We start from the raw sequence: 25,778 nt of genomic DNA on the forward strand, positions 1-25,778 counted from the left end.
GTCACTTTAAGGCTCTCTCCAATCTCAAAGGTGTAATACTGACACAAGTGCATGGGTCCTTACCTTGGTATGTGCCATATTTCACACACATTTTTTTCCTTTTCTTTTTAGTGACATGTTCAATTGCATTTTACAGAGATTCGTAAGCCGGCCAAAGTTTGGGTTCATACGAACCCAAACCATTAGCTTTTGAATCCTGCTGCCAGCCTGCTTCGTGGGGAAGGTGGAGACATCCCGAGTCCCACCTAGGTCATAGGCTGTATCCCTGTTTTCCAGGTGGGACTCGGGCTGTCTCCCCATTCCCCACGGACCGGGAAGACAGTGAGGTTTAAAAGCCAATGGCCAATGCATCTTTATTTATGACCCCTAGAAGCATTGTACATTCAATGCTTTGCTGCATGCATAAGACCAGTATTACTAGTATTTCAATAAAATGCAATCTTCAATAGATTTATGTCCATATGTGACAGATATCCCTGCTTCCCAAAAAAACATTTAATCATTTAATACATCTAAATGAGAACGTTTCTGCAGCATGTGCAAAACCCTTTTACTGTTCCACACACAGCATATAGTACTGTCACTGAGAATTATGCAACAAGTCGTATGTGAATATGCTGAACAGCACCACCAAGTTGAACAAAATTCCAATGTTATAAATATTGGATTGCTGGTGTTGTATGCTGGCTGGAGCCTCAACATGATCCAGCATCAATAAGTCAAGTGTCATGTGTACAGCAGCAATTGGCTATTTCATAGAAAAAAACATGGCCATTCCCATTTTCTTTTTCAAAAGTTCTATATATTAAAATATAATTATTATTTGCAATCTGAAAATATACATTCTCTCACATATACACCCAATAAAATATACCAATAACTGATTGTAATATATGAACACAGTTCTCAGGACAACACCTGAAGAATTTCTTTTTCTTGGGCTGCCTCATACAGACTTCACTTCTGATAACATAAGTGGCTGTGCACAATTTCTGAAATAGTTCCACAGATCTGAATGGGGTTTTAAAAAGCAAAAAACATTATGTGTTGCAAAAGCAACATCATTCAGATTTACAGTATGGACTTTAAGCCTCAAAAATTTCCCCCAGAAAAATGGACATTACCCTACGAGGACAAATATTGCAGACGTCTCTCCCACAGGAGATCAGTAGACCACACCTCAGTACCAAACAACTATGATTCGGACTACGTAAGGACAGATAGAGCTCTCGGTCTACAGTTACATTACACAGGTATGGGAATTATATATATATATATATATATATATATATATATATATATACACACATACACATACATATATACTTTGGTTATTGTTTAAACATATTTACACTATAAAATTTAAAGACTTTAAAGGGGTTGTCCGGCGAAAAAAAATTATTCACAGAATAACACACATTACAAAGTTATACAACTTTGTAATGTATGTTATGTCTGTGAATGGCCCCCTTCCCCGTGTCCCACCACCCCCACCCGTGTACCCGGAAGTGTGGTGCGCTATACATTACCTGTCGCGTGCCGACCACGGTCTCCGATCGTCAGCAGTGACGTCTTCTTCGGGAGCTTGGCGGATCTTCCCGAGTGCCGGCCGCCCTCTGCAGCGTCATCCGAAGCTCAGCCGCGATTGGCTGAGCATAACTGTGCTCAGCCAATCGCGGCTGAGCAGCTGATGACGTGGCCGCGTCATCAGTCGCTCAGCCGCGATTGGCTGAGCACAGTTATGCTCAGCCAATCGCGGCTGAGCTTCGGATGACGCTGCAGAGGATGGCCGGCACTCGGGAAGATCCGCCAAGCTCCCGAAGAAGACGTCACTGCTGACGATCGGAGACCGTGGACGACACGACATGCGGTGAGTATAATGCACCACACTTCCGGGTCTAGCGTGGGTGGGGGGAAACACGGGGAAGGGGGCCATTCACAGACATAACATACATTACAAAGTTGTATAACTTTGTAATGTGTGTTATTCTGTGAATAATTTTTTTTTGCCGGACAACCCCTTTAAGGCCTGTACAGTCCTTCAGAATTTGGCACATGCAATTGTCAAGTTTTAGATTTAGCAAACAATGGCTTTTGTGCATGAAAAGGTCCTATAGAGGCTAACTATATCAAAGATGACACATTCTGACATTTGCTGTCTAGAAGGCACACAACATGGCAAAGCTTCTTATAGTGGAACATAACATCAAGGCATCAAAGCATGGCAAGGGGGACTTACACTATTTTAAAGCATAATTACAGATAGCAAGGTAACCATCCATGTTCTCTTCTCCATACAGGTCTTAAATAGCACGCTCTATATACAACTGCAGACAATTATCTCTAGAATAAAGACTCCCAACCAATTCCCATAGCAGAAAACATTATGAAGACCCAAATATGGTTTTACATTTAATTCACTCATTCCTGTTCCATTTCAAATGTAAGTCAACTTAAGAAATTTCATTGCCGAACACCTCCAATACAAGTGGCGTGAGCTGCATACTGTGCTCCGGCTGGAAAGAAAGAAAACGATACTGCTTGGAATGCTCCTCGTTCAAGCTGCGCAGGTCGGCCAGTTTCTGGATCATCTTTGGGTACAACAATCGACTCCCCGGGGGTGGATGTTTGCAAAGGATGTAGGTCTGAAGAGTCGAAGAGAGGCGATCCTGGATTGCTTCAACAAGCGCTTTGTCTTGGACTCCTGGACGGTCTATAAATCCCACATAAAACCAGTAAATATCAGTGCAAAAGAAAGCTGAAGAAATGTCCCACATATGTACTGCCATCATGGCCCCAATATATGTACTCCTGCCATCATGGTCACTTGGACACATGCAGCAAACACCAATTTATCAGTGACCATTTTTAGCCCACTGTGATATAATGACGATATGGTGATGAATAACATATGGTATATCTGCACATACTATATAAATCCCCAACCTCTAAGCACTGACCTGGTGAGAGAATACAGATAGCCATTAAAAGTACATGCTCTTCTTCATGAAGATTCAGTTTCTTCAGTCCCACCTGGAACTTCACAAGTGGCTCCAGAAGCTCCATACTATGACCGGCTGCAGGAGAGACAACAAATACTAAGAGTTAATCAGCTGTACGTTTTCCCCAACCTCACCATTCATCCATTTACATAATGGAAAGTAGGGGGCACAGTAAAATATGGTATAACTGGGTGTTGCTGAATCATTAAAAAATAAGTGAAAGACAGCATCCTGCCACATACAAATGCCATATACCATAGAAACATTGTGGACAAACATGTATAGCATACAAACTACTTCAGTATTCTCATTCCAATTTCTCATGATGCTGGTAGGATTCTAGTACAATAGGAATGTAATAAAACAGGAAACATTTTATCTGCCATATGATAACAAAAAATGTAGTGTATTTTATATTCTGAATATTATGGACTCATAGGCAATGATTCAATATGCAGCATCCCTTTTTTACATGAACACAATTTCCTCTGCAGAGATGGCCTGGGTCACATGCTGATATGTGTTACATAGCTATTTTGAAGGATTTATTTTCTTTGTAAAACTTCATTCATGTCCACTCTGCATTGGTCTAGTTACAGATAAGGAGACTCTGGTTCTTCCAGGTGCTTATCTACAAGGCCTGAGATAATGCACTGAACATTTTCTCTTTTTTTTCTACTTATATAGGAGATAAACACGTTCTGCCCTAAACATCTACTCCAAACACAGGTAAAACTGGCTTGTGAAGGTGAAAAAATAGGTTGCCAACAAAATGGCATTTATCGATATCTTTATCTACAGAATGACATGATCTGTTATATTGAGCTAGTTGTGCCAGGCTGGCCTGGCTGTGCTCATTCTTCTCCCACATATTGAAACAACCATGCATGGGAAATTATGAGACTGGTGAGCAGAAAAAAAGCTTACTCAAAAAAGCAAGCTGCTAAGCCATATGTTTGTACTTTATACAGATACAGATCTGTATTTGAGCTAATAAAACTAGTTAGGGTCCCATTATGTCTTTGGTGCAGTGTGTTGGATAGGAAAGTCACAGAACATATGTACATGTCCATAGACAATGTGAACAATATATGTAGTGAACAATATATGTAGTGTCCCATGTTTCTTTTCTTCTTTCTTACACCTAGGGAAAAGTGTTTTCTCTACAGTGTCACAGTTAGGACAGTAAGCTGCTGTACCTTACTGCAACCACTAGGTCACACTCCTTCACAGCACAGCTGCAGTTACCACAGGTTTACCTACAAACACACTGTTGCCAATATAGTCTGCACTTCCTTGAGTTAGTTAGTTTAAGCTCCAGACTTGCCTACGCTGTGGATTTTTCTAGTGTCAGGGCAGTCAACCACCTGAAGAAAGGAGAACACTATAAAGGTTTTACCCCGGGTAGAGCACAGTACAGCCGCTCTCTACTGACCTCCTTTTGAGTAGGAGGAATACTACTAGCTAGCTCCACCCAGTTACAGGAGACCTGGGACTCGTACTACCCAATTAGGACAGAAACCAGACACTGAGTGGCAAAAGGCGGTCATATATGCAGAGATCATGTATATATGTGAATACGAGGATTTCTACAGAAAACAATAGAGACAATTCATCACATCCCAGCAGAGTACTCACTAATTAGGCAAGGGGCCCTCCTAAATTGTCCCTGACACCTTCTACTGTTCACTTCTATCAACTCACCTGTTCTCCAAATGTATTGATTTTGCACAAAGTACCTGAGCACTGTTACTAATATTGCACTAAAAATATTAAAAAAGTTTAGACTTTGTTTAAAGTGGGACTTATTTTTACCTCTGCACCTGCACTCTGCACTTCACATCTGTTCTAACCAAGGTCCAGTCGCTGTGTGACCAGGGGTGAGTGTTACCGCTCCTGGCCACTGTGACAAGTAGCCCCCCAAAACACCAGAACCCACCAGCAGACCCAACACTAGTTTCTAGCAACCCGGGCCACAGCACATACATATATGTAAAAGGAGAACAAATGTGCTGTTTTAGCACTGTGACCCTGCTGTTGTCCTGCAACAGTGCACACACTTTCCCACAATCCCTCTTGCTTACAAGTCAAGTAGAGGCCAGCTACTAGTGCTTCCTGGAGACTGCAGTTGAAGTGAGGATGCCTCTCCCAGGGGAGAGGGAGCCCAACTACCACAGAGTAAGTGGGGGTGACAGTAACCCCTTTAAATACATCTGGTGCATGCATTGGGTGGATTGTTTCAAAAGCTGAACTAGATGTGAACCCTGCCATAGATTTTACCACAAAATGTGCCACACTCTACTCTGCTGTGTACTACATTTACCAGAAATAATGAATACCTCCTCGGTGAATGCTGATAAATGTACCAAGTGAAGCACTAAGCAGGTAATGCACACATCTGAAGGTGTGTAAAACAGAATAAATGAATGAGCAGCATATGTTGCTTATCTGTAGATTGTGTGACTTAACACTGTATATAGCTCTAGGGAAGACAATTAAGTGAAATAGCATAAATTGCCCACTTAGTGATGCCGATGTCCAATCTGCTCCATTAGACTTATTTGCTGTATGTTTTAGGATACTGCTAAACAAGGAAGCAATTACAGACTGAAAAATCAAGGCCATGCTGCACAATGAATTGGTCTATGAGAATTTGTTCTGAACAACTATATGGACTTACACATTTTTCTTCGTGTCCAATACTTATAAAGAAGGTCATAGCCATGTGACTAATTTCTATCTGTGAAGGACAATAATATAACCTCTCTTTGTACATGTACTGTACCTTGAGTCACATCATCCACTTTGTACTTGAAGTCTTCACTGCCGCATGTCCAGGACATATCTTCCAAGGTAAATGATTGGTTGGATCGTAGCATTATAACTTCTATCACAGATGACTTTAGCAAGGCAATTTGGTCCTCGGCAGTGAGATCACTAGTTTTCAATACAAAAAAAACCAAAACACACTACTATTAGAATTCTGCCAATTCTCCTGGTCAATAGGTATCTTTAAACCATGACATTTTTATGCATTCATTTATTTTCAGTCCAGCACAGGCAAATCCACGCAGTTTTATTGCAGTATTATAAATACAGGAAAGCCACCATTTTTTTTTTCTTTCAAATTAACTGATGCCAGAAATTTGTAATTTACTTCTGTTAAAATCTCAAGTCTTCCAGTATTAATCAGCTGCTGTTTGTCTTGTAGGAAGTGGTATATTCTTTTTTTCTTTCCAATCTGGAGAGGTTTTCTATGGAGATTTGCTACTGCTCTGGACAGTTCTCGACATAAACAGAGGTGGCATCAGAGAGCACAGAGTCAGACTGAAGTGGATAAACCACTTCCGGCAGGATATACAGCAGCTGATAAGTACTGGAAGACTTAAATTTTTTTTTTATAGAAGTAAAGTACAAATCTCTGACACCAGCTGATTTTGAAAAAAAAAAGGAAATTGGAAAATAACCCCTTTAACCCCTAGACGACCAAGGACGTACTGGTACGCCCTGGAAGTCTGTGCCCAGACGACCCTGGGCGTACCGATACGTCATGAGCTATGAAGCGTGCTCCGGAGCGGAGCGCACTTCATTGGAGGTGAGCCAAGCCCTCACTGTTAATGATAGGCTGCAGCGATCGCTCTGCAGTGTGTCAATAACCCCTCCCCTGTCACTTACCGATCGGAACCCCCGCAGTGTGAGTGTGGGGGTCCCGATCGCTGTATCAGACCACCGGAGGTCTCTTACCTACCTCCGTACATGTATGTACACAAAACACAAAAATGAAAATTTGCGGGGTCCACTGGGTCATTTTGGGGTTAATACTGTTCCCTGTAAATAAACACAGATACTTTTTCCCATCGGCTTTACAAAAAAAATCGTCCAAAGGACCCTGTATGCCTGTAACTGCACTCGCCAACTTCTACAAGGGTGTTTTCTAGGCATGTCACCAGTGCTCCTGTACATTTATCACTACAGATAATCGAATTTACAGTAACAATGAAGTAAACCACTTAATTATCTCTGCAATCCACTCATTAGACTGCTTCCATTTCACTGACTGCCATTCTGTGCTGCTCCTCCCCAAGGGCTTGGAAATGCTGCATCCAGTCCTGGAAAACTGGGAGAAGTTTCCCAGGACTGGATCCAGCGTTTCCCAGCACCCAGGAGGAGCGGCATGGAGCAAAAGGGTGTTCAGTTCCAAAAAAAAGTGTATTTAATGCGATATTGTCACCCCCCCTTTCCATATAAGGAGCACCATTCTTAAGCTTTTACTGTGGACATCATCACCGTAGGCCCCACCCCTCTGTGACATCATTGTCGTCTATGCCCCACCAACTCCCCACCCATTGGAATGGGCCAACCTAGAGGCATAGACGGCGAGGGCGGGGCCTATGTTGCCGTAATGGACGGAGATATAGGGTTCCACAGCCATTAAGCACCGTCCACCAACAAAATGCTCATTGGTGATCTGACTTCTGCATTCATAGAGCGCACTACACATGCACAGGCAGTGCTTCATTGTCAATGGGGCTGCTAAACATTGCAAGGCTTTGAATAACCAAACCCATCCATAATTACCCTACTGACCCACTGCTTCCATTCTGAAACTTCCTGGGTCCGGTCTGCCTTAGATTTCTTGGCCCCTTGACACAGACATGTGACTGCTGCAGCCAATCACAGTAGCCCAATACAGCCAGGGACTGGGAAGTACACAGAATGGTGGGACCTGGGAACCAGGGGACAACAAGTGATGTGGGATCAGTAGGGCAAGTATTAACCATTTTTTAAAGGCCTGATTACCCCTTCTGATTCTATTCTAGACTCTTGATAAGAGTGATGTCAGATTGGCACAATTTGACTTGCTAAAAAGGGTGTTAATATTAAAATGTAAGCTTGAAAAAAAGAATACATTGTCATGTGACTTGTGGTCTATTAGTACAACAGTTCTGCGTAGTGTAGCCTTATGCTTTGTTCACACTACTACTATACATTATTGGATAGTAAATATCCTGAGACAATACACCATACATGTTGAGTAAAGAGGCTAACTAATAACACTCACTCCAGTTATACAATAAAAGTATAAAGGGTAGGAATCCCTTTTACTGAAATGGTTGACACAATATTGGCAAATGTCCAAGTCTATTGATGCATTTAGATATGTCCAACTTCTGGAGATTTCCTCTGTGTACACACATGTCAAATGGGGTGTCAGCAGAGCCTTATTATAGCACTCCCTGAATTGTCACCAGCACACTGCCTCTCTTTCTGCAGAGCAGTGATCTTAACTGGAGATAAGTGCAACTTAAACATGCTTAATCCGATTGTTCATCATTGTAATAACCATGGCTTAAGTTGTTGGGTGCAGCCATGGGATTCTGGGAAAACATGGATATAGCCTATGGCTGCAACCATGGTTTCCTGGACTCCCTTGGGCCATATCCAACTTCTTCAGCCACCAGTATTCAAATGCCAAACAATCGGACTTAAGTTGCATCTTAGTACATCTGAGTGTTTAAGGAAATTTTTTCCCCTAAATTGTTGTTTTCTTTAAAAGGTTTAGAAAGAATTAGAGCCATTATTAAAGTAGAATAAAAAGTGTACTGTCCATTGTTCCTATTCCTATTGGGTTTATTTCTTCCAATAAAGAAAATCAAATTCTTACCGGAATCCAGGTATCATCTTTGCAAATCCAATGACTTTCTGTATACTATAGCTGACCAAATCGGCAAGGTGAGGGAGCATTGACAGCTCAGAAGAACCTTCAGGTGAACTGCTACTGGTGAAGTCACCGAACAGTGAACCCGAGAAAAAGCTGCTTTCTGAAGGATCTGCAAAGTTATAAAAGTTACTTTTTTTATTTTGCTGTTTTAAGTTTAGAGAGAAAGACATACATCACATGGTGAGGTGTAAATGGAGTGTGCTAACCACAAAGATATTAGAGGGAGTTGTTCTAAGCAAACAAAAGCAGAACACAGGTCTTACGCAAAACCCCCTCTGACTAATGAGACTTGTGTGGATCTGGAAAGTTTACACCATACCATTCCAGTGAATAAAGGCTTCAGGAGGAACAACAGACAATTAAAGCAGAATAAAAATATTATTTTGTTTCTACATTCTCTATTAAGCAAATTTTGGTACTAAAATTCAGCTAATTTATTTGTTTTACTAAACATGACGCCTCAATAGCCTTCACAATATACATGTAAAGCAATATTTAAGTAAAACAATTTGGAGTTGGCAAAGACCCCTGTTCACAGGCGAGGTGGCCACAAACTGAAGGCCGGTAATATGTGCGGCATACTCAATGATTTGGTCTATTAAAGGGGTTATCCAGCGCTTCAAAAACATGGCCACTTTTCCCCCTACTGTTGTCTCCAGTTCAGGTGCGGTTTGCAATTAAGCTCCATTTACTTCAATGGAACGGAGTTTCAAAACCATACCTAATCTGGAGACAACAGTAGGGGGAAAGTGGCCATGTTTTTGTAGCGCTGGATAACCCCTTTAACCCCTTAAGGACAGAGCCTGAAATGGCCTTAATGGCAGAGACAAATTTTATGAATATGACCAGTGTCACTTTATTCATTAATAACTTCGGGATGCTTTTACCTATCCGGCTGATTCTGAGATTGTTTTCTCGTGACATATTGTTCTTTACATTTCTGGAAAATTGGAGTCGATACTAATAACGAATCTTTATGAAAAAACCCCAAATAACGTGAAAAAATTTGAAAAAATGCATTTTTCCAACTTTGAAACTTTTTTGCTTATACAGAAAGTGGTTATACCACATAAATTATATATTAAATAGCATAAGCAACATGTCTACTTTATGTTGGCGGCATTTATTAAACGATCTTTCATTTTTTTTTAGACAATAGAAAGCTTAAAACATTAGCAGCAAATTTCCAAATTTTCAGTAAAATTTCAAAATCAGATATTTTTAGGGACCTGTTCAGGTTTAAAGTGTATTTGAGGGGCCTGTATGTTAGAAAGCCCCACAAAGCACCCCATTTCAGAAACTGCACCCCCCACACTCTGCAAAAGCATATCCAGAAAGTTTTTTTAACCCTTTAGGGGAGTCACAGAAATAAAAGCTAGGTGTGTAAGAAATTAGAAAATTTAAATTTTCTGTGGAGAGATTTTATTGTAATCCAACATTTTTCATAATTATAAACCTATTACCAGAGAAACGCACCCCAATATTGATTGCTCCGTTTCTGCAGTTTATAGAAATACCCCATATGTGGCCCTATTGCGCTATTTGATGCAACCACAAGCCTCAGATATAAAGGAGCGCCTAGTGAATTTCAACGCCTCCGTTATATTTGGTCATTTTTGACCGTACCACTTCAGGTTGGCAGAGGCTCTGGGGTGCCAAAACCTAAAAAACACCCCTAAAGGGACACCATTTAGAAAACTACACCCCTCAAGGAATGTAACAAGGGGTGCGGTGAGCATCTGGACCCCACAGGTGCTTCACAGATTTTCCGAACAATATGGTAAGAAAAAATTAAAATTTATTTTTTACACTAAAACGTTGTTCTAGCCTTCAATTTTTCATTTTCTTAAAGGGATAAGAGGAAAAAAAAGACACAAAATGTGTAGCGCAGTTTCTCCCGAGTATGGAAATACCCCACATGTGGCGATAAAGCGCCAAGGGGGCGCAGGACGAGCCTCCAAAGGGAAGAAGCGCCAATTGGCTTTTGGAAGCTGAATTTCACTGGAAAGGATTTCAAGGGCCAGGTCGCATTTACAGAGCCCTGCCAAAAACACTGGAAACCCCCTACAAGTTACCCCATTCTGGAAACTACACCCATCAAGGAATCTAACAAGGGGTTCAGTGAGCATATGGACCCCACTGGTGACGGGCACAAATGTGGAAAAATGTTACGTGAAAGGGAATATTTTCATTTTTTCACTTTCATGGCACAAATGTGCCCGTCATCAAGGGGTCAATATCCTCACTGCACCCCTTGTTAGATTCCTTGAGGGGTGTAGTTTCCAGAATGAGGTCACTTCATCATCTAATATAGCCAAATCCAACCTCAAAAATCCAAATGGCGCTCCTTCCCTTCGGAGGCTTGCCCTGCACCCATATGGCGCTTTATGTCCACATGTGGGGTATTTACGGACTCTACACATTTACAATTGCTCTACACATTTTTTTTTTTTCCTCTTTTAACCCCTTGTGAAAATGATAAATTCAAGGCTAAACCAACATTATAGTGTAAAAAATGTAATATTTCATTTTCACGCCACATTGTTCCACATTTGTGCCAGTCACCAGTGGGGTCCATATGCTCACTACACCCCTTGTTACATTCCTTGAGGGGTGTAGTTTCCATAATGGGGTCACTTGTGGGGGGTTTCAACTGTCTTGGCAACACAGGGGCCTTTTGAATGCAACATGGCCCCTCGAAATCCATTCCATCCAAATCCAGCCTTCAAAAACCAAATGGCGCTCCTTCCCTTCGGAGGTTTACCCTGCACCCGCTTTATGTCCACATGTGGGGTATTTCCGTACTCAGGGGAAATTGCGCTACACATTTAGTGTTTTTTTTTATCTTTTAGTCCCTTGTGAAAATGAAAAAATCATGACAAGATTAATGATTTAGAGTTAAAAATTTTACAAAAATTACACTAAATGTTGGTCTAGCCTTGATTTTTTCCATTTCCACAAGGGGTTAAAAAAGAAAATGAACACAAAACGTGTAGGGTAGTTTCCCCTGAGTACGAAAATACCCCACATGTGGGCATAATGTGCCATATGGGCACAGGGCAAGCCACCAAAGGGACAGAGGGCCATTTAGAGGCTGGAATGGAGGATGGAGGCCATGTCGCAATTACAAAGCTCCTGTGCTGCCAGGACAGTAGAAACCCCCGACAAGTGACCCCATTCTGGAAACTACACCCCATAAGGAATCTAACAAGGGGTTCAGTGAGCATATGGACCCCACTGGTGACGGGCACTTATGTAGAACATGTGCCGAGAAAATAAAAAATACCATTTTTTTCATTTTCACGTCCCAAATGTGGCCGTCACCAGGGGGCCATATCCCCGCTGCCCCCCTTGTTAGATTCCTTATGGGGTGTAGTTTCCAGAAAATGGGGTCACTTGTGGGGGGTTTCTACTGTCCTGGCAGCACAGAGGCTTTGTAATTGCATCATGGCATCCTCTAATGGCCATACCTATTTAGCTGGGGAAAAGGGACCATTCTAATTTATTTGGGGGTATTAGGCCAATTATTAGTTTATAAGGTTGAAAAGGACAGGTGTCCATCAAACTCAATCTGTGTTGATCCAGAGGAAGGTAAAAAAAAACCTCGTGAGGCAGACGACAGTAGCCTCATCACAGGGGAAAAATTCCTTCCCGACTCCATAATGGCAATCAGAATAATCCCTGGATCAGCGTGACCCCTGAAATAGGAATAAGGGACAGAATTTAGATAATGTGGAACCCCAATGACGTGTGGTACGCCTTAAAGCGATCCTGTATGCAGAGGTCGGGGTGATCAGGACAGGTGTCACACTGGAAAATGGTGTCCTTCCTGATCACCCTGTTATGCCACACTCTGCACTTCTTCTGGGGTCTCCTGTTTTCCAGTGTGGGGGACGTCACCTGGAGAAAGTTGTCCTGGTGCGATACGGGGTCCTTCATATCCAGAAGCGCTGGGTCCGCTCCATGGCTGCTAAATATTAGGGCTGGTATTACTGCTTCTGATATTTTCGGATCGTGCCGCAAGCTACAGTAGCTCGGGCAGCGAGGGACCGGAAGAGGGGGTGCTGGTATAAAAGTTATCCCCATGCAGGTGGTAACCTTTATCCAGCAGTGGGAAGATCAGTTCCCGGACGATCTTCCCACTTGTTCCGAGGATGGGGGGGGCATCTGGGGGCATCTAGGGCTGGATTCGGGTGTCCCTTCCTACATACACTCTAAGTGTACGTGCAGACTGCGAAATCGCGATAGATAACCCTTCGTGCATTCCACAGCTGGCACCCACCGACGGAGTGATGCAGGAGCACGTTTCCATCCGTGTCATAGACTCCATTTTATGCACGGGCGGATTCCGCTCTCCATCCAACGTGTTCATTCTTTGGATGGACGATGGAATCCGCCCGTGCATAGAATGGAGTCTATGACACGGGTGGAGACGCGCGCCCGCATCAGTCCGCCGGCGGGTGCCAGCTGCGGAATGCACGAAGAGTTATCCTCCGCCATTCCGCAGTGTGCACGTGTGCAGTTTGTAGAATTTCACGCCATACCGTGATCTCTTATTGGGGCCATTTTTATACGGGGATTGGTATATGGGGTATGTAGTGGTGTAGTGTCAAACTTTATTCAATGTAGTGTGGTGTAATGTAGTGTTTTTTACGTGTTTTTTTACAGTAAGTATAAAAAAAAAAAAACTACGCCAACAAAGGAGTTGCTGATTATTGCCGCACTTATGTGCGGCACTTAGCAGACCGTGGTAGTAGAATATAGAAAAAAAAACACCCTACGCCAAAAAGGAGGAGTTGCTGATTAGCAGCGCACTTTCGTGGGTGCGGAAAATAGAAAAAAAAAAATTGGAAAAAAAAAAAAAAACTTTTTCTACATTCTGAACATCCCTGTAGCTGCTAAGTGTATTACACATATCAGCCGCTAGAGGGCAGCAGAGCGCAAAATCCGGAAAAAGACGAGACTGGAGCCGAAAAAACCCGATGGGGACCGCCGGAAATAGCCGAAGACCCGACGGAATACGCCGCGAACCCGGAAGACGCCGATTAGGACCCCGGGACAGGTGAGTAATGTACAAATACCTGCTCTGGACCCCTCAGCTACCTAGCTTAGGGGTCCAGAGCAGGTATTTACTATTTTTGTGGACTCTGATCGCCGTGCCACCGGCCCGATCGCCGTGAACGGCCGGCCGGTACCGGTGACCCGATGACCCGGAAAGGTTCCGATCGACGCTATTGGCTGATCTGAATTGATCAGCCAATAGCGGCGATCGTAAGCACGGGGGGTGTTAACCACCCCCCGTGTCGAGAAGCTAAGATGGCCTGCTATGATTTATAGCAGGTCATCTTCCCCCATCGCTGTGTGCGAACACACAGCGATCGGGGAAACATCGGGCGTAAATTTACGCCCTGATGCGTTAAGTACCAGGGCGCGAGGGCGTAAATTTACGCCCAATGTCGTTAAGGGGTTAAGTAGAACTCTGTGTCATGCTGTTTAATCACAATTTATTGATACCTCTAGTGTCTAGCAGTGCTCTACATTTATTGCTCCTCGCTTTCTAAGAGACACAACTTATTTTTCCACCTACAAGGGCTGTGTGGGTGCTAATGTTTTGCAGCATGAGCTATAGTTTTTATTGGTACCATACTGCTATAGATTGGAATTCTTGCCTGTTCTTTTTTCCTGATATATAATTAGCAATCTTTGTAGGTATTTTTCTCACCCTTTTTGTTTATGCTATTCACAGTGCGGGATTAATTTACTTATATTTGAAAAATTTGGACAATTCTGCACACTACGATAACAAATTTGTTTATTTTTATTAGTAAAATACCTATTAGATTGCTTACACTGCTCAATGCTATGCTATTCGGCTATGCTATGTTGATTAAAACCCTGTAGTCAAACTGCTGGGGCTCTGATCAGTCATTGGCAGGAGCCACTCCTGTTACTGACGCACTTAAGGCCTGTTCACACTAAGCTAAACTGATGATCACTGTCCCGCTCAGCCAATCAGAGCGCTGCCCCGCCACAGCTCACTGATTGACGGTCCGGAACATCCAGACACCGGGAGCCACGAAGCAAGCCAGTGCGTGGAGCAGGTAATGTATGCTCTGGCCAGTGGGGGGTTAACAGGTTTGTCAGTTACATACTTGCAGCGGGGTGACAATCCCGCTGCGAGTATGTATTCTCAGAGAAACTAACAGGCAATGGATCCACAGCATGGGAATCTGGCCTGAAGGAGCATTGCACACATTAAAATCTCCTTCATGCTGCCAACGTATAGATACATTTCAACTGTAAGGTGCACCGGCATAGCTGATATTAAGGGGTTAAATACACAGTATTTTAAAGGCTGATGACATGCAAGGATAGATTCACTCGTAGCAGCTTTCCCACTGCTTCTCCGGCTTCTGGGTCACGGATGGCCCCCTTTGCCCCTAATCTTTAGCCCATGCAATAGGGAAGCTGAGATAACCCTAGTTAAGAAATATCCTGTGTAAATCCCTAATGTACGCCCTAACAACCGGCTACACATTTTACATGCACAGGCAGTGATATACAAAAACCCAGGTTTCTTTAAGAAAAGAAAAGAAAAAAAGCCTGTAAAATATACTTAAAACACACATAATACCACAAATGTTTGGAGAGCACTGCAAAACAAAAAATAATCTTGCATTTTTATGTATTGAAATATGTTAAAAAATAAATAAATAAAAATCCTGTGAAATGCACAACAAAACGAAACCTGAAACAGCATTGTCAGTGAAACAATAAAAAGGTATGGCTTCAAGGTATATCAGGGTCTCCCAACTCTCAACCTATCTTTTTTTATCGGAGGGATAAGCAAGCGGTAATGCAGTCTCCTTTCACTACAGGGAACACATGAACGTTTGGCCATGCCAAAAATTCATGTGTGTAGGAAAGCCATGAAAAATAACTGTCAACCGATCAATCGTTTGGTCAACAGTTCTAGAAGGTGCATGGACATTAGTGTACTTTACTGTAATTTGTAAATATTCAAAAGTAGATGATCACTAGGGATTAACAGTGAATCAGGCCCATCAATCAGCATTTCTATTCAAATAGCAGACATGTTATGTACTGTAACCTATTGCTTAATTTTAATATGTAAATTACAGTATATATAGACAGTATTACGCATATTTTTATTATACGACTGACATAATTGCTGAACATGGCTACACTGTAATTATCGTACTGTGGGAAATCTAAAGCTGTATCTTTACTGTTCCTTAAACGCCACAATCAGGAAAACAAGTCTATTCCTGATAGCAGAGAGCACGCCATATAGGGTTACAGAGTTCAGGGAATGTACTGTAAACTATTAAGAGTTAATCTTGCTGCTGCTGAACTTTATAGCACAATGTTGTTACACAGAAACATTGTATGCAGAAAAAGGCCACCTGGCCCATCTGGTCTGCCCTTATATTTTGTCCTTGTTATTTTTATAATTGGTTGAATTATTCTGTCTCTTACAATTCTTATATTCCACCTCTGGCATTTCCCTTTAAGCAACCTATTTTATAGAGGTCCTATAGACCATAACATTACAAAACTGTGGACTGCATATAAACCCAAAGACAGCAAGTAATAAGCAAGTGTTCCAAGTTGCTCTTTACTTAAAGGGGTTGTCCAGCAAAAATCTTTTTCTTTCACATCAACTGATAGCAAAAAATTATAAAGATTTGTAATTTACTTCTATTAAAAATTTCCAAGTCTTCTCATACTTATTAGCTCCTATATGTCATGAAGGAAATGTTGTTTTCTTTTCAGTCTGACACAGTGCTCTCTGCTGACATCTCTGGCCGAGACTCCAGTTGATTTGAAAGAAAAAGATTTTCGTTGGACAACCCCTTTAAGTGTATAAGATTAATGCAAAAGCAGTAGCATCTCCTCTTATGGTGCGTTTACACAGACAGATTTATCAGACAGATTATTGAAGCCAAAGCCAGAAATTAATTTGGAAAGAGGGGAAATCTCAGCCTTTCCTTTATGACCTGTTCACTGTTTATAGTCTGTTCCTGGCTTCGGCTTCAATTGTCAGTCAAATCTGTGTGTGTAAACACATCTTTAGAAAGGACAGGTTACTAAATTAGTCAAGGGTGCATCTTTAAGATCTCTTGGCTGGATACCATCCGGACCCATTGCCTTTAAAGAGTCACTGTCGTATTTTTTTTTTTTTTTTTTTGCAGAAATCAATAGTCCAGGCGATTTTAAGAAACTTTGTAATTGGGTTTATTAGCCAAATCTGCCATTATCTGCATGTAAAAAGCCTTTTCCCAGGTCCCCCCCCTCCTTCCTCTTTTTCATCCACTCCAAAAAATCTGAAAATTGTGACTTGTTGCAGGAGTCGTCCCCTGTCTGCTCTAGGGAGAGGGGAGGGGGGAGGAGGAAGGAGGGAGTTAGCCGACAGCAGAAAGCAGATAACAGAGGATTACAGGCACTGAGCTGGGTGACAGCTGTAATCTGAGCTCAGACAGGTTACTGGTGATGGTCAGAAGAGATAACGGGTGAGGGATTTGTAGATTAACTCTTTGTTGTCCTGTTTTGGTCTTTTCTTTAGCTCTCTCCATAGGAGAACAATGAAGACCGGGGGGGGAGCTTCAAACTGCTTTTTCATGATAAAAATGCATTTTTCGGATAATAAACCCAATTACAAAGTTTCTTAAAATCGCATGGACTATTGATTTCTGCAAAAAAAAATTTCATGACAGTGACACTTTAAAGGGTGTGTTCACACACACACACACCACATCCGCAGCGAATTTCACGCTGCAATTTTCAATCCGCTGCGAGAATGCAGCCTTAATAACCAATCGTCTGCCGGCTGTTTGAAGAAGCTAGTACATCACCAGCCCGTGCTCCAGCTTGCTTCTCTGGCTCCCAGTCACTGATGGCGCTCAGCCAAACAGTGCACTGTTCCACGACAATGCACTGATTGGATGAGCACCATCAGTGACCCAGGGGGCCGGAGAAGCAAGATAGAGCGCGGGCAGGTGATGTATCTTCAAATGCCCGGCAGATGATTGGTTAATAAGGCAGTGGTGCTGCATTTTCAATCTGCTGCAAAAATGCAGAGGCCATACGGAATAAATGTACTGCATACCACAGCGCCCCAGGTGCCTGCAAAAGTTGTATCGAGTCCTGGGAGAAGTTTCCCAAGACTGGATCTAGCTCTTTCAGACACCCAGGGTGGAGATGCATGGAGCAGCATGGACTTCAAAAGCCTGGATAAGAACAAGCTGCAACCCTGGACACTGAAGTGGAAGGCCAGTTATTACATACACATATCTATATCACCTAGATGATGGGTATATTATTGGACATCAGTCATCAGCCTACTTATCCTTAACCAGGTTAAGGTTCCTAATTGTATTAGCCAAATACTTTGTGGTACTATGGTTACATATACACTTTCAATTTGCTGACGACTGCATGTTATATACATGTTATGCCCCATTCCATGCATATCTGCTTACCGAATATCTGGTGACTGACTAAAATTGAAAGTGAATGAAATTATTGAAGTCCTATGACTGGAATAATGGAAGAGTTCTGCGACTGCACACAGATTAGTTACAATGAAAATGGCTGATGTCTCTGGTGACTATATGCTTGGTGCAGCGGCCAAACACACTAAGGCCCACATACACTTGGGAATGTAGTTTATGTTGTCCAATAAACACAAGAGTGCATAATATCACAGTAATAGCTATACCTGGAGAGGCGTTAAAGGTGTCCGAGTCTGAAGAATAGTTCTGAGTTTGGACGGATGAGGATCTTGTAATTCTTCTACACACATTTTCTCTGACTGGAGGCTGTGCAAAACAAAAACAATCCACAATGTTTTTAAGCAAATTGTAGTCTAAGAAATAGAAAAATAAAATAAAAATGAATGAAGCCTTTCAAATAAAGCCTTTTACTTTACGACTGACAGATTTTCATTTATGTGTTACAGGTGCAAAACCTGCTGATGCGACTGAGCTGCAAAACCTTTAAGACGACGCCTAAGGTACAATGTGCCATTTATGAATGTTCTCAGCTGAGGAAAGGGTATAAGAGTAATAACTGATTGGTCAGAAGTGGGCTGTGTGATATTGTGAGCATGGTGCACTGAAGTTCCCATGCCACATCTGGGATGCTGGGCGCTGAAGGATGCTGTTGTGTTGCTGGAGGATTAAAGGTCAAAATTTTGAAATTGATGGCCTGCTGGAGAGCTGTGCCTGGCAGCTGGTATTAACAGTGTATCAGATGGGTGGGGCAGACAAAGAAAAAAAAAAAGGACGAAAGAAGACAGAGGAGACCATTCCTGGTCTCTGATATCAGATTCCTGGAATCCGATATATGACCTTTTTTATGAAGATGAAAAGAAGAAAAAAAAAAGGGAAGGAGAAAACAAATCATGCTGGTCACTGGTTGGATTATTGATATGCTTGCTGTTGCTTTTTGTCTTCACGCAGCCCGATTAGCTGCTGTGTGGGGCTGCAAACGAGCGCTGATCAGCCGGATCACAAGAATGATTGCTGTATCCACTATGCGGCCATTTAAATACACTGTTATCAGCAGCACGTCTCCTGTTAAGACAGATGTATGATCAATAAGGATTTTACCGGCCTGACAAAAGATCCAAATCAGCAGGCAGGCAAGTGTTTGCTTGTTCGTTGTCTGATCGCTGGGCCATTTACATAGGCTAATTATGTAGTGAATAAGCGTTCCTAGGAATGCTGGGTAATGGTAAAACCCCCTTGTGTAAAATGACCTCAGCACAGAATAAAAAGCTGAAATAAAAAATAAATAATGAAGGGAGAAGGATCTAAGCTGCTGCCAGGCTCATCTGGTGATTACTTATCTTCCCAAGAACAAAAAGATTGGGCAGTTCGATCCATGATGCTCGATCCTTCTCTCCCCCAACTTCATCTGTGTGGGAAGAGTCGGTAAGCCACCATACCCTTTACACAGTTGTCCAGTCCAGTCAAAATCAGTAGGTTCAGATGACTTTAATGCATATGAGGGTCTTTATTATAGTGGCAGATAGGTCTTTACCACCTCAAGCATCAGGGCCTAGATTTAAATGTAACTTCTGCAACCCTCTTTAGCTACCCCATGTATGTGCTATTGGATGCAGTATTTGGCTGGGTTCACACTACATATATTTTAGTCAGTATTGTGGTCCTCATATTGCAACCAAAACCAGGAGTGGATTAAAAACACAGAAAGGATCTGTTCACACAATGTTGAAATTTGAGTGGATGGCCGCCATTTAATGGCAAATATTTGCTGTTATTTTAAAACAACGGCTGTTATATTGAAATAATGGCAGTTATTTACTGTTATATGGCGGCCATCCACTCAATTTCACCATTGTGTGAACAGAGCCTTTCTGTGTTTTTAATCCACTTCTGGTTTTGGTTGCAATATGAGGACCACAATACTGACTGAAATATACGTAGTGTGAACCCAGCCTTATAGTGGTGTACTTCTACAATCATTGCTTATATCTTATATTACAAAGTATGGTGTGTATTGACACAAAGTGCCCATGTCTTTGTAGCTCTACTGTGCAGTCTACTGAACACTGCTCTGATTTTAATACCCAATTAAAGATCCATCGTAATACATCTCTGCATAGGTTGTCCCAGGTTCACATGTGAATAGTAGCCTTGGTTCAGGATATATGTTGGTATCCTAGGGAACAATATGCCAATGTATACCAAGGTGGACCTGTGGCTGGTTTACTGAGTTCAATGCCTGTACTTTGGAGTCTTGCAAAAAAAAAAAAAAACCTAACTCAGAAGTGGACTGTGGAGTTTCCTGCATGGCATCTGGATGGTTATGGCATCATTAGCGGCAAGTGGTCAGAGGAAAGAAGAACAACCAGAGGCAACAAGGTGATAAACAGACAAGGCTTAATAAGTGTGGGAAAAGCAATGGATAGCTTGATTGGTCTGATACCATCGAAAAAAATTACTGTAGCAACATTGCTGTAAATCCTAATGTAAGCTCTGACAAAAACAGTTCATATCGTGGTAGATACTTGTGATCAAAGTATTTTAGGAGGGATACCTTTATTGGCTAGCACAAGTATCTACCACGATATGGATTTTTCTAGCTAACACCGTATTATACTATTTTTTCCTGGCAAAAACTGTTTAAAACCCGTGCAAGAAGTTTGTACAGTATGTTCCTCCTGAGCTTGTGTGGACTTCCTCCAGGTACTCCAATTCCCACCCATAATTTAAAACATACAGATAAGCTAATCTGTAAGGCTCCGTGCCGTGGAATCCCGCCAGCCTCCATGCCATAATGACAGTCTATAGGAGGCTTGCGCGCCTTCTCTCTCCGCGCTAAAGAATGAACATGTTCATTCTTCAGCGCGGATAGAGGAGGCGCGCGAACCTCCCATAGACTCATTATGACAGGGAGGCTGGCGGGATTCCGGGGCAGAGCATTCCGCCAGTTTTGCTTTGTGTGCACAGAGCCTAACTTAGATTGTGAACCCCAATGGGGACAGGGATCGACCTTAGTCAGGACAAGCTTACTAAGGCTTTGCAGAATAAATTGGTGTTATATAAATAAAGGAGTTATTAAAGGAGTCATCCAGGCTGCTTTCTTCCAGAAACAGCTCCACTCTTGTCCTCAGTTTGTGTGTGGTTTTGTAGCCCAGTTTCATTGAAGTAAATGGAGCATAACTTTAATACTACACACAGGTCGAAGTTCCATGCTGACCCCTGTGTACCATCTACATCTCCTACTTTGGGCAAGTGAGTATCAGAACCTGACCATATGATGTGGATGGCTGCATGAATGTGATGCTTATCTGGGGAACAGATAGCACCAGGATGCACTAGGATGGGAAAAAGCCAAGCCAACAAAGACTGTATGATGCTCTTGTAATGTTCTGCTAGGAAACCTTGGATCTTTTCATTCATGTGAATGTTACTTTAACAATAACAATCTGAAATTATTGAAGAGCAGGTAAGCCCCTTCATGGCAACTGAATACCCAATGGCAGCAGCCTCTTTCAGCATGATAATGCCCCAGCCATACTGCAAAAAATGTTCAGGAACTATTTAAGGAACATGACAAAAAGTTCAAGGTGTTGACTTGCCCTCTAAAATCCCCAGATCTTAATATCATAGAGCAACTGTGGGATGTGCTGGAAAAACCGTCAGATCCAAGGAGGCCTCACCTCACAACGTGCAGGACTAAAGGATCTGCTGCTGCTAAATATTAGTGGCAGATATCACAGGATGCCTTCAGAGATCATAGGGTGTTCATACCTCAATGTCTCAGAGCTGTTTTAGTGGCACAACAATGACCTACCCAATATTGTGCAAGTGTCACTGTCATTATAATTTTCAAAATCTAAAACAGAGGATTTGAACTAAAGCATGTTTACAATGTATATTATCATTATATTTTTTTGCTCTAAAAAGGAACTATCATGATAGATCCTAATTGTGCACGGGGCACTGAGGATGACTCTATAGGGGAGATGTATCAAACTGGTGAAAGGTAGAATTGTCTTAGTTGCCCCTAGCAACCAATCAGATTCCACCTGTCATTTTTCCAAGAATCTGTGAGTAATGAAAAGTGGAATCTGATTGGTTGCTAGGGGCAACTGAGTCAATTCTACTTTTCACCAGTTTGATAGAACTCCCACTACTGTATGTCTCTTACCTTCATCCTTGGCTCTGTTCCTGTGCAGTTTTAATGTAATCATGTGTCTGGTAGGGCCCTTTGGAGCACTGCCTCGCTCCCATACAACTTGGTAGTTTGGGGGCAGGGCAGGACTCCAAACGGCCCTATTGGATACAGGATTGAATTAAAACTGCACTGGAACAGTGCAGAGAATGTACGTAAGAGATATACAGTTATCCCCTTTAAAACAAAGCTTTACTTACTTGAAATCAAGGTCCAGTTTCCACCAGTATAGTGTGTCACGGCCCAATGCATCCTGCTAAGAGGTCCGAACCTGGTTCGGGTCGGGTTCGCACGAACCCTCACCCTCGGAAATTATTCCCGCTGTCTGCCCTCTCCGTGGAGAGGGTGGATACAGCGGGAGGACCGCCTGGAAAACTGGGATACAGCCATAACCATAGGCAGTATCCCAGTTTTCCAGGCGGTCCTCCCACTGTATCCACCCGCGGCACGGAGTGGGCAGACAGCGAGAATCTGATGCAGAGCGTTCAGGTTCATACGAACCCGAACCTCGGCAGGTTCGGACCATCCCTACATCCTGCATTTGTTGTTTTTTTTTTTTAAACAAGCACAAGGCTAAAAAGCTGTCTAAAAAGACTGGACCTGGATACAAGTAATTATAGCTTAGTTTAACAGCATAGGATAAAAAATAAAATATTAGTGTAAATTGTAATCATGCTTTATATCACATCCCCTGTTGATTTAGATTTTGAAAGTTATAACGACAGTGGCACTTTTAGGGTCTGTTCACACGTACAGACTCGCTGCGTATTTATCGCTGTGAGTTTCTCGCACATAAATCCACAGCGATACGGATTGCTATCAAGTCAATGTATGTGTATTCTCGCTGCGTGCTTGGTGCGATTTTTACATGCGAGTTTTGATTTTAACATGATTTTCACAGGCAAGTTTAACACCACAAAAAACGCAGCTACTTTCATGCGAGTTTGATGCGAGTTCTGTGCGGGTTTTACGCAGCGAATCTGTACGTGTGAACAGACCCTAAAGCTTTAGCTTATCACTGTATCTTACAATGTAACAGGAGTGTGTGGGATCTGCCAAGGACTGTCTCTATAATGATAATTCTAATGCAGTTTCTTATTCCTATTCAATTGTACAGAGTCATAAGCAGTAAGAACATTTATTTTCTTTAGCAAAAGTATAATAACCTACAATGACATTGTTTTTTTACTTAATATGAGTGAGTAATTTTTTCCTGAAACATACAATCATCAACTTGTTGGATGTGCCAGGCTAAGTAATTAAAGTGCTTTGTAATATTGAATATTTGTATCTGTCAAATTTAAATTAATTAATTCCACTTCTATTCCTTTATTATTCCTAAGCAAGGTTGTTAGTTTTAAATGTGGTGCAGCGGCTCCTTTCTCTCCATATCTGTATTAGTTTCAAATGTAACTAATAAGCATTACTTATCTAAGTATCATTTTTAAAGTTAATTATTATAAATGGAACAATTCCACCACATGTTAAGTAATTATTCACAAAATGACCCAATAATACGTTACGACAAACTTGGCAGTAACAACTGCAATCACATGTGCATGATAAACTGCAATGATTCGTTTATATTGCGGTTTAATTTTTTCTTTTTTTAAATCTGTTAAAATGGGGGGATCAAAACACTTTTTTTTTTTTTTTTTTTTTTAAGTACACAAACATAGCTGACCATACTTTTGTGTGCGTAAAAAAACGGAGGCATTTTGTTATTTTTTTTTTTTTTTTTTTAATAATTCAAGTCAATGGAAAAACGTATGAAAACGGATGCACACAAAAACGTAGTGTGAACCCAGCCTTGCTCATTCTCTGCTTTTCTACTCGTGAATAAAACTACCTTAATTGAAATTCCTTCTGAGTACCTATGATCTATAACAGTGCCCTATTTTTACAGACTGTCCAGGAATTTACAGACAGCAAGCACTGTTTATGTGACACTGGAGATGTCTACATCTGTACATGAGCCAATACAAGTGAATGGTGTATATTCATTAAGATTACCAATCTACTGTATTTGTAGTGGATTGTATTTCTGAAGTCTGTGTTACATTAGTATTCCTACCTACGCTGTAATAGTTTCTCTTGAACTCCTGAGTCATCTGATGCCTGTTGTTTACGGATATAATATAAAACCATTCAAGGAAGAGGTTTGTGGTCACTTAACATTTGATGCCATTTGTAAAATAACATGCTGTGAAGCAAAGTACTAAAAAGATGTGGTTACCAATAGGTAATTCTGCCATAGTTTGTAATATTCTGATTTCATGTTACCGGTAAGGGTCTATTCACATGTACTATATCACAGGGGGGTTTATGCTGCGACTTCTTTGTAGTAGAATCTACTGAGAACTACTGCCGTAGCAGCCGTAGCGGCTGCTACGGGGCCCCGCCACATCAGGGGGCCCGTGACGCGGGCCGCTGGAGCTTACATATCCTGCAGCACCCGGCGGCTGAGCATGCCTCCCGGGTGCTATAGCCGGGGGCCGGTCCCGTGCTCCTTCCGACCCGGAGACTCCTTTCCCCAACCATAGGGAAAAGGAGTCACTGGGCCAGGAGGAGCACGGGACCGGTCCACAGTGCTCCTGTCACCCCGTCTGATGCGCGGCTGCCGTCTGATGCCACGTCCTAGCCCCAGCAGCGCGCGTATCATAGAGTTCTGTGTGGGCTTGTGCTGCGGCCGCGACTTCCGGCACAGAGACGTGTGCCGGAAGTCGCGGCCACAGGCCCACACAGAACTCTATGATACTCGCGCTGCCAGGGCTAGGACGCGGCATCAGACGGCAGCCGCGCATCAGACGGGGTGACAGGAAAAAGGCTCGACGGGGGAGCGTGTTGTTAGGTGAGTTTTTTACTTTCTTTTAAACTTGCTTTCCTCGGACGGGGGGGGGGGGGGGAGAAGAGAAGGGGGCATCTATAAGGAAGGGGGTGGGGAAGAGAAGGGGGCATCTATAAGGAAGGGGGGGAGAAGAGGAGGGGGCATCTATAAGGAAGGGGGGAGAAGAGAAGGGGGCATCTATAAGGAAGGGGGGGGAAGAGAAGGGGCATCTATAAGGAAGGGGGGGGGGGAGAAGAGAAGGGGGCATCTATAAGGAAGGGGGGGGGGGGAAGAGAAGGGGGCAACTATAAGGAAGGGGGGGAGAAGAGAAAAGGGCATCTATAAGGAAGGGGGGAAGAGAAGGGGGCATCTATAAGGAAGGGGGGGGGGAGAAGAGAAGGGGGCATCTATAAGGAAGGGGGGAAGAGAGGGGGGCATCTATAAGGAAGGGGGGGGGGAGAAGAGAAGGGGGCATCTATAAGGAAGGGGGGAAGAGAGG

At 42.5% G+C, this 25,778-nt stretch overlaps 1 protein-coding gene across 1 annotated transcript in view; it reads right to left on the reverse strand.

Annotated features, from left to right (window-relative positions):
* Nucleotides 1-2,026: 2,026 nt before the first annotated feature.
* VDR (vitamin D receptor) overlaps nt 2,027-25,778 on the reverse strand; it is a 99,973-nt gene continuing 76,221 nt past the window's right edge. The window contains exons 5-9 of the mRNA XM_069972224.1: nt 18,467-18,566; nt 8,668-8,833; nt 5,788-5,939; nt 2,961-3,077; nt 2,027-2,713 (exon numbers count right to left, since the gene is read on the reverse strand). Coding sequence (XP_069828325.1) covers nt 2,454-2,713; nt 2,961-3,077; nt 5,788-5,939; nt 8,668-8,833; nt 18,467-18,566 — 795 coding nt within the window. The 3' untranslated portion in view covers nt 2,027-2,453. The remainder of the gene's footprint in view (nt 2,714-2,960; nt 3,078-5,787; nt 5,940-8,667; nt 8,834-18,466; nt 18,567-25,778) is intronic.

This window comes from Dendropsophus ebraccatus, chromosome 5 (assembly GCF_027789765.1).
Source record: "Dendropsophus ebraccatus isolate aDenEbr1 chromosome 5, aDenEbr1.pat, whole genome shotgun sequence".
Classification (NCBI taxonomy): Eukaryota; Metazoa; Chordata; class Amphibia; order Anura; family Hylidae; genus Dendropsophus; species Dendropsophus ebraccatus.